Source organism: Amia ocellicauda, chromosome 9, assembly GCF_036373705.1.
Source record: "Amia ocellicauda isolate fAmiCal2 chromosome 9, fAmiCal2.hap1, whole genome shotgun sequence".
Classification (NCBI taxonomy): domain Eukaryota; kingdom Metazoa; phylum Chordata; class Actinopteri; order Amiiformes; family Amiidae; genus Amia; species Amia ocellicauda.
This window is the reverse complement of record NC_089858.1, coordinates 10166816-10176885: the sequence shown is the minus strand read 5'-3', so window position 1 is coordinate 10176885 and position 10070 is coordinate 10166816. Positions and strand designations below refer to the sequence as shown.

Sequence of the window (10070 nt, the reverse complement as noted above, 5' to 3'; positions counted from 1 at the left end):
ACAGCCAGCAGCACCCTGAACTCAAGTTCGGTTGTGTTATTACTGTACAAAGGAAGACGATCTGCTGGGAGCGGTGTGTGTTTGGATTCAGATAGATTTAATTCGTGTTGTGGTAAGAATTTCAGTCACTCTTGTAAACTCAGAATTTATTTTTTTTAAAGTGCATATTTTTACAATTGTAACGTTCGAACGATTTATTTTAAATTAATGTATTGCTTGGTTATATCTCCACGAACAAATGGCTTTTCCCTCAAGATACAATAAAGTACAGTTTTTACCCAGAAGGACATAAACCTTGTTACTTTATACATACGTCATGTATGTAGTCTTGTATGTCGATCTATTTAAAATACAATAGAAAAGCTTAAATATCCGAAGAAGAAGCGGTCTGATCAGATCTCTTAATATGATGATCATGAATCTCTGGGTGTCATTAATTTTTCTCACGCTGTGTTAAGTTGCATGGTAAACAATGTTTTGTTGTAATGGAGAATTAGAAATATTTCTTTGAGTGACAACTTAATCCCTTTATATATAAAACACACATATATCAGTTACGTTTACTGCTCTGAATAAATCCAAATGTAATAGGATTTGTTAATCATCTTATACTACGGCGTTACACACAGTATGTACAACTATATTATAAATGGGAGTACCTTGTATGGAAAACTTGCACAGGAAACAATCGTTGAAAGTTAGGGGAGGGGAATGCAAATGTTGCAAAATGGGCTATAGATAGGGAAATCAGCCAAACCGTCTCAAACTTAAATATGTTGTAATGTAAATTAAACAACCCTGAACACTAGTTTTCCGGGTATTGTCAGCGACTGGGGAGCACTGCGTTGCATCCCATATTGAGCAAAATATAAATCTGCTTTTCGTGGATTAAAAACAAAAAACATCCATGAGGGATTGAGACCAAATATACACTAATGTGACATGCCTACCCCCCCTCCATTTAATCCGCGCTGCATGTCTGATGCACTAATCCTGAGCCAAATGTAACCGATAATCTAAAGACTCCTTTAGTTTTGCTGGGACAGAGGCAGGTGGTCCTGTTTGTAACCCGGTGCAGGACAGAGCTGACACACAGGAGCAGGACCACCTATCTGTTGTGTTTAATCGAAAGCTGAAGAAAGCTGTGTATCGTGTACATTGCAGTTTACAGAATACTGTCGCAAGGTAATGGATTTTTAATTGTCCTCCTATATTCTACATATAAGTGTCCTGTCCAACAACGGAAATGCATTACTTCAGTTCCTCCTGCCGTGATTATATAATATATACTTATAGCTATATGTAGGCTTTTGTATGTGATCCAAATGTTAAGCTGGCGTCTTAAATCATGGTAGATTCCGTTGCAATTGCAGAAGAAGAATAATGCACTTCAAATTAGTATCTAGCCTTTATGGGTGAATAGAAGTGTGAAATATGCAGCATAATGTTTTCTTTATTTTTTCTGAAAGGATTAAGAAATAGTGATGGGCCTTTCAGCACTGACCAGTAATTTGAGGATACTCCTATTATCACTTGTATGTGTCTGTAGGCATAGCAGTTGGGTTATACACAAAGGTTCAAAGCTTAAATGATTAAAATCGGGCAATTCTGAACAGGACCAACAGAGAGTTCCTCAAGACTGTCTCATGTTTAATGTGCAGCGAACTTGACCTTTAGTTAAAGAGCTGCACACCTAAAAACCCTAAACCATGGTGTACTAATGGTTATGCTACTGTAATGGTACTGCTATGGGTTAGGAAATGGCAAAATATTTAGTGGAGATGCAATTACATTAACAATGCCTGAGCACTCAACCAATTTAAATATGCCTGCCTCACTGTGCTTTGAGTGGTGTGCATTTTGTTTCTCAGTAATAATTTCCTTCAGGAGTGGAAGGGTTTATTAATTATGTATGCTAGACTTTCAATGCAAACTTAATACAACATTTTCTGAACAAAATGCACAGCAATCAGCATCTGAATTATTTCTGTGTTGTTTTTACATAATTATTGTAGCATCGTGTACTTTTTCTACCATGTACTCCAAAATGTGCGCACTAGTAGCTCTAGGCAGAACTTCTCTCTTCACAAGTAGAAACAAGATTAATTGATAGCAACTCTCACAATTCAATAATTGTAGGTTACAATAAGATAAAGGTTTGGGATATCAGTTTTAGAGTGGTGTTGTGGACATTTCTCCAGTATTAGCCTGGGATTGCTGCTGAGATGCCGAGAAAGGAGGTCATCACAGCTGATGGGTTAATTTTGCAAAGGCTGCTGAAAATGGCTCTGTTAATAATGACTCCATTATAAGTAACTTGGCCCTATTTAAGCCCCTAAATTAAGTAATTCAAGTTATTAGGCTGCCTTGCAGAAAATCCATTAGGGTGACTGCATACAGCAGGCTCTGGAGGTGAATTGGTCTTCTCACTGGTCTGTTTCAGAGGTTTGTAACGATGACTACCTTGGACGACAAAATCCTGGGGGAGAAGCTGCAGTACTACTACAGCAGCAGCGAGGACGAGGACAGTGACAAGGAGGAGGGCAACGAGGAAAAGAGCATCCGCAGTTCCGATGCGCTCGATGACGAAATCGACTACAGTGCGGATGGCAGTGCTGTGAATACCGGTAATCCCAGCCTCGATGCATCTCCCCGCGCTGGGGTGGTGTTCTCCTATTACTGTGTAACATAAAGAGAGAATTGCAGAAAAGTCTAGCATTGTTCATCATTAGGTGTAGGTTCACCAAGTAAGGGACCTGCAGTGTAGTTTGCGCTTTCATTGCTCACAGGCCGAAGAGATTCAACAAGTCTTAGCCAGTGCTGTCTCTCTCATAGCGTTGGCTTGAGTTGGTGCAGCTGATTTCAATCAGACATCCCACAGAGCTTCAAGTGTCACAGACCACAGCCTTCGTCTTTCACACAAATAAAACTGAGTGTGTTCAGCTTAGATAAAGCACCCAGAATGTGTGAAATAATTATGACAAGCAAGGAATGTAAGCCAGACAACAGCGCAGTCTCCACAGAACTGAGGATTGTGACTTCAGTAGTGGAGTGAGGTGGTCTGCAGCGTAGCAGCTGGGTTTCATTCCCTTGGTGTGACCCACAGGGCCCAAGGGCGTCATAAACGACTGGCGCAAGTACAAGCAGCTGGAGATCGAGCAGCGGCAGGAGCAGCGCAGCGAGATGGAGACGCTAATAAAGAAGCTGTCCATGACCTGCCGCTCGCACCTGGACGACGAGCGTGAGAAGGAGAAGCAGAAGGAGCTGCAGGAGAAAATCAACGGCAAGGTGAGGGGCTTGCTCAATGGCGGGACTGCTGGCCTTGTGCCCTGCGTCACACGTGTGTCTGAATGGCAGGCAGCAGCTTGAGACGTTGGAAGTTTTTCACTATCCACAGTCTTCCACAGTCTTGGCTGCTTTTGAGTTCAACATTTAAAGTTTTGTTTTTCTTCCCCTCTTTCCTTCCTTCCTTTTCTCAGATGACTCTCCAGGAGTACAACATGCTCCAGGAGGACAATGATGATGAGGACTTCCTGCAGCAGTACAGGAAGCAGCGGATCGACGAGATGAGGAGGCAGCTGTACAGCGGCAAGCGCTTTGAGCGTGTCTTCGAGCTGGCCAGTGGCGAGGGCTTCCTCGAGACCGTGGACAAGGAGGGCAAGGGCACCATGGTGATGATCCACATCTACGAGGAGGACATCCCCGCCTGCGAGGCCATGACGGGCAGCTTGATCTGCCTGGCCGCCGAGTACCCCCTAGTCAAGTTCTGCCGCGTCAAGAGTTCGGTGATCGGGGCCAGTGCCCGGTTCACGGGCAACGCGCTGCCCGCCCTGCTGGTCTACAAGGCCGGGGATCTGATCGGCAACTTTGTGCGCATCACCGACCAGCTGGGCGAGGACTTCTTCGCCGTGGACGTGGAGGCCTTCCTGCAGGAATACGGCCTCCTGCCCGACAAACAGTCTGTGATCCCCACCTCCATCCGCAATGCCTCGGTCAACTGCCCCGGAGGGAGCGACGAGGACAGCGACCTGGATATCGATTAGCCGCAGTGGGAGAGTGAAGATTTTATACAGCAAAAAGATCTAGACCACTGCGTAGTTGGCCCACACTGTATATACTTGTTTAGGATCTTCTGTGTCCTATCCATGTGTACTGTTCAAACTCTTTCAATATTTACTGAACTTCCTTTTTCCCTTTTTTTTTATCCCAGTTTAGGTTTATATTTGGAAAACACTCCCCTCATACAAGCTGCTTCCAGTCTGATTATGCATACAGTTGAATCCCACCCATGGTCCCGAGACACTTCACCATGTGACTGGGTTATTATTTTTCCTTGGTTGTTATGCACATCTGAATGATCACCGAAACTGCGGTTTGTTATGCCATAAACCTTGCTTGACTGTTCTGGACGGCTGTAATTAGGGGGAGTGGATTGTTATGCTGCTAAATTCTCACCAGTTTCTCGGACTAGTGTATTATGTCTAATTGACCAGTGAAAGTAGAATATATTTTATTGTCCAAGTCAAGCAAGTTCTTTTAAAATGAACACTGCCTCAAAAGAAACATTATTTGTATATTATTGATATGCAAATTAAATTACTTTGGGGGGCTGATTTGAAAACGGAAGTTCTGTTTATCTCTACTAATTTAGCAAAGATCGAACGCTGCTTTAGGTGAAAGGCTTGACTGGGTCATTGCTGATGCTGCGATTGTGTTTTAAATCAATTATGTTTGTGTCCAGATCTATAACAGGCTTGGCATTGAAAGTTAACCAACAAAAAGACTGCATTCTTTGCAGCACTTACAAAAAGCACATTAACTCGTACTCAGTCCTGGCCTGAAGGGCACTGTAATACCCTGGATGCACGGAGATACAGCACAATGGTGACAGGAACCTCCGTTAATCTGTACTGTAAAGCCATCTAGCCATAAACATCACAGCATAGATACCTTTTTTCCTTTTCTTTACTGTGACTTCATTAAAACTATATGATTTTAAAATGCTTTAGAGAAGAATTGTCAAAACTCCAAACCCTGAGGTCAGTAGATGTAAATTGTAAGCTGCGAAAGACCTGGAATAAAAGGAGAATCGGTCCATGAAGTTCAATGAAGCAACTGGAAGCTGTAGGTGGAATGAAAGGCGTTCGGGCTTCAAGGACTACAGTCTGATGGGACTGCTTTAGAGATTTGACTTATTTATGTTTTATTATTGTGTCCCTTTTTTGGGTAAATGAAACCAGCTTTTAGTAAGAGCATATCTATTTGTGTTTGTTAGTTTTATTTATTTATTTACTGTGTAAGAAAAGATCAAATGGAGACCAATTCAGGTGTCTGTGGCCTAGAGAGGGAGCACACCAATACCTACAGCTACATGCAAGGAGGTCTGGGGTAAATTGGCTGCTTCTTGTTTCAGGACCAAGAAAACTGTCATTTCTTGTTTTTGATTTATCTAAATTCTAATTGCAAAACATTTTTTGAGTGGGGGAGGATCTTTTCAGCTTGTTCAATAAGGTTATGCAAAATGCAAAGATATATAGTCCCCTTTATTGTATAGCACTGCATTCATAATTCATAAAAGCTACATGTGTTTGTTTATATAATTTTAAAAGCATCATGGCAAGTTGTGAGCATGTGTGTTGAAATGTGTAGAGGTTAAAAACAAACTAAAAGCTTGTACTAATTAGTCACCTGCTTATTATTATTAATAATAATAATAATAATAATAATAATAATAATAATATTATATCTGTAGCCCAAGTCAGTGCTGTATAGGTTTTCTTAGTTTTATACCTTTTGTATGTCCCACAGACTCCAAACCTTGAGAAATAATTGTAAATAAATCTTTAATCAAGTCTGGATTCAGCTTGTTTATTGTATTTGGTATTATGAATACAAACTAATGATGCTATCTGTGCAAACTGTTTCCTGGTTTGTTCTGGACTGAAAACAAAATTAAGGCAAGATGTGATATTAGCATTTTGTGCATACATTTAACTGTAAATGCAGTGTTACTTCCCCCTGCTGACCAGTTTAAGAATTACACACACAGCCGATTTTAGTGCATCTGAAGTGCTGTCAGGCTTCTTCTTCCAGAATGATTGTTCCCTCACTCACCTGTGTCCTCACTGAGGCTTCAAGTGTAAAAAACTCCTGTAAATGCATTTTGTTATATATATTTCTTCCTTGGCCATGTCTTACTGTTGATTTCACCATGAAACACTACAGTTAATAGATACATACACATGACTAAAAGGCAGTGGATTGTACCATAGGTCAGTATGTAACATTAATTGGAGTTTTATGGTGAGGGCCCATGCATCAAAGTATTAATGCATGTGTAGCAGACAGTAAAATAAATGAATAAAAAGGAAACGAGGTTGTATATCAATTTGTATCAAGCTGAACAAACGCTTCGAAGATCCCCAGTCTTAGGACAGAAGAACAAGGAAAGCACACACAAAATACACTGGAGAAGTTATGAGTAAACTGGCACACACCCAAATTAATTTATTGAAAAAATCTGCAGTGGAAACAGTCTGTTACAAGGTGTTCTAGTTTACATTTGTGTAATTCCTAATATAATTATTATCACTTCAACACATGTGATTCAATCTTATTTAAAGGGGAATACACGCTATCAAAAAGTGCAGTGCAGTTAAAAAAGCATGTTTTGTAAGAATTAACAAGTTGAAACAGTGAGCCCTTCATGCAATAAAAACAATCTCATGCTCTTTACATGTAATGAAAAATCAATAACCATCTTTATGTATCTAAAAAAAAACATACTAAGGAAAAGAGCACAACTTGCCTGGGATCTGACATCCCCCAGAGCCCCAAGCCATTCGAATGCAATGCAAATGCAAGTGCAAAGCAAAAAGAGAATATACAGCAGATAATATTTTGGGCGCAGTAATGAAAAAAAAAGGTTGCAGGAATCAGTGCTAATGCTTAGGAAATGAGTTTGCGAAGCAGAGCATTTGTATTTACTAAGTCAAAATGGTTCATCTTATAGTCTGTGATTAAAAGTGAGAATTAAGAACGCTCACAATGGAAGAATAAGGGCTACAATGTGAAATAAAGAAATGCATTTTAGCCAAAGACCACAGGAGTTACACCAGAATATCAACCACATTTCTGAATTCTGACACTGATGACTTGAAACAGTTCATCTGGTGGAAGAGCTGATACAACTGTGATTAATATCAGAAACTCAAAGGGCTGCTTTCACAGCTCCAGACTAGCACTAGTCTTGGATGAGCCAATGTTATTTTAGGTAGAGTAGTCCAAGACTGGTCCTAATCAAGGTCTGTGAAAACAGCTGTAAAGTGCATGGACATTGCGGCTCTCTTTCCCCTGTGGAGTACAGTCAGAATGCATTATAACTGTGCAGCCTTGTTACCTGAACCCATCACATCACATCAGAAGAGCAGCAGGCACAGATAGACGAAAGAGACAGTGATGAGAAGGGGAAGGGGCCAGGGTGAGTTGGCTGCTCCAGTGTGAGAGTCCTGTTTGCAGAAGGCATGCTCCAGGAGCTGGTGCGTGTTGGTGCTGATACCTGAGAGGAGGACGGGACAGTACGCAGTTTAACCACTATTACGTCTGATCACTGCAATACATTCTGCCCTCAGACGAACTGCGCCGTCAACACCTTTCCCAACAACTGTGATTAATGCAACCATCGATGTCATAACCTTGAGTGAACCATACTAGACTGGGTCAGAAATGCTCATTTAATTCGAAAACGTGTTGGTCACAGAGGGATTACTAAATTGAATATTGTGAAGAAGTGTTTGGTTGGGAAACAAATATGTATTTTCATATCTGATTTATATTCTCCAGGGAAATTTGCTACTACAAAATGGGTGTCATAAGCAGGATTACATACATGTATCCAGATAAATCCCTCTATGATGAACAGGATCCTATGTTTGTGCAAAGGCATGTAGGGTTGGTAAGATCTTAATCATCTGCTGCCTACAAAACTGGTGAATCAGCTGATCCTAAAATCATCTGCTTCTTGCAATTTGTACAACATTAATTAGAAAAGTACTATAACTACTAGGGCTCAACTTAATGCACTTATTGCGTACAAACTCTCAAAGCTCATTGCAACTGACACTGTATACGTCTGCTACTCTGGATGGAAGAGATTAAGTATTGTCATCAACAGGTTCAAGTCTTCTATTTTCCAAAATGTTTGACATGTAATGTCACACTGACACGCGAATCTCATCTATTATACATTCATGCACCGCCTTTATGGCTTACAGAGGTTTGAGAAACCAGCATTAAATATGCTCCATCTGCAACTGCATCATGCGCAACATTTGACTTCCTCCAAAGAGCATGCGTGGTAATTATTATTATGAATGTAAATAACTAACATAGCGAATTACCATTTTCTGTCCATTGTTCCCATAAATGCTGCAGATCAGCGTTCCAGTGGACACTTCCAGATTCAGCTCCTGATAGAGAAGTGATTAATTAAAGCATCTTTATGGGATTTATAACCCTCAGTTCAAAGTAAACTATTTTAACTTCACAAATCCAGAAGTTTTGATATCATACTCATGTAAATCTAGAATAATCTGCTGTTCAGTTTCTTGGATCAATAGCATTAATAGCAATATCATTAAACAGTGTTTTCTAAAACACTTTGCAGTAAATATTTCACTTTTTTTGTTTTTAATCATTGCATAACTTTCACCCAGTTATGGCATTAAAAATAATATTTGTATTGCCAATTCAATTGGAATTAATAACACAATTATGATCACATTTTCCAGCACAATAATTCAATAAACAAACATGCATGCTTCCACAGTAAAAACGTAAGATGTTCTGCTCACCTTTAGAGTGGTTCCAGATGAACTGCTTCAACTCACGAAGAGCTTCAGTCAAATTTTCGACCTTGTCATGCAGGTAAATATTTTCTTCTCTCAGGGCATTGATAGTGTCGTGCAGTTCAAACGTGATGCTCATTTTGGGGAGAGTCGAAATTGCACATAGAAGAAACACAACTCGTATGATCAGCATGCTGTTGGTCCCCCTCACAGCCATTACAAATATTGGATGTTTAATGTGCTGTATCGGGCAATGGATGTTTCATTGTTATCTTCAATTAAAATTAAAGCACTGAACCCTCCACACAGCAACCACGATGCTCCCCTTGCAATTAAATTAATTCTGTATTTAAGGAAGGATAAAACACATTTTCTAGAGAACGCCAGGATTCAGCAACGTGATGCCATCTCCAATTTGACTCTTCACGCCAGAGGTGGTGGTTTGGCAGCAAGCTATTTTTACAGATCAATCCGATTGTTGTCGCTCCAGTGAATTGTGCTGCAGTATTACCAACAAACACATTTGTATCTAACACCATTATGATCATGGCAAAGTGTATAGCAATCACAATTGGTGATGAACTGTATTTCAGAAACATATAAAACTACTTGCATATATTCCAGCAGCCCACCCTGTTGTACTATACAACGATCAGCCATAACATTATGAGCCCTGACAGGTGAAGTGAATAACACTGATAATCTTGATATCATGGCACCTGTCAGTTGGTGGGAAATATTAGGCAGCAAGTGAACATTTTGTCCTCAAAGTTGATGTGTTAGAAGCAGGAAAAATGGGCAGCATAAGGATCTGAACGACTCTGACAAGGGCCAAATTGTGATGGCTAGACAACTGGGTCAGAGCATCTCCAAAACTGCAGCTCTTGTGGGGTGTTCCCGGCCTGCAGTGGTCAGTACCTATCAAAAGTGCTCCAAGGAAGGAAAAGCAGTGAACCGGCGACAGGGTCATGGGCGGCCAAGGCTCATTGATGCACGAGGGGAGCGAACGCTGGCCCGTGTGGTCCGATCCAACAGACGAGCTACTGTAGCTCAAATGCTGGTTCTGATAGAAAGGTGTCAGAACACACAGTGCGTCGCAGTTTGTTGCGTATGGGGCTGCGTAGCCGCAGACCAGTCAGGGTGCCCATGCTGACCCCTGTCCACTGCCGAAAGCGCCTACAATGGGCACGTGAGCATCAGAACTGGACCACGGAGCAATGGAAG

General features: G+C 41.0%; 1 protein-coding gene and 1 long non-coding RNA gene across 2 annotated transcripts; one reads left to right on the top strand and one right to left on the bottom strand.

The window, feature by feature from the left end:
* Positions 1–14: 14 nt before the first annotated feature.
* On the top strand, positions 15–5856 carry pdcl (phosducin-like). Its single transcript, XM_066713072.1, has 4 exons — positions 15–112; positions 2444–2627; positions 3107–3288; positions 3480–5856. The coding sequence occupies exons 2-4, from the start codon at positions 2456–2458 to the stop codon at positions 4041–4043; spliced, it is 918 nt and encodes a 305-aa protein (XP_066569169.1). The 5' UTR covers positions 15–112; positions 2444–2455; the 3' UTR covers positions 4044–5856.
* A 477-nt stretch (positions 5857–6333) lies between these two features.
* Positions 6334–9552, bottom strand: LOC136758573 (uncharacterized). The gene is made up of 3 exons (XR_010819976.1): positions 8853–9552; positions 8400–8468; positions 6334–7558 (listed from the first exon to the last, which is right to left on the bottom strand). It is a non-coding gene; the product is annotated as an uncharacterized LOC136758573 (long non-coding RNA).
* Positions 9553–10070: the final 518 nt, after the last annotated feature.

Coding starts and splice junctions, on each gene's coding strand:
- pdcl (XM_066713072.1), top strand. CDS start 2,456: ATGACTACCTTGGACGACAAAATCCTGGGGGAGAAGCTGCAGTACTAC. Junction 2,628..3,106: donor TGGCAGTGCTGTGAATACCG/GTAATCCCAGCC, acceptor TGTGACCCACAG/GGCCCAAGGGCGTCATAAAC. Junction 3,289..3,479: donor AGGAGAAAATCAACGGCAAG/GTGAGGGGCTTG, acceptor TCCTTTTCTCAG/ATGACTCTCCAGGAGTACAA.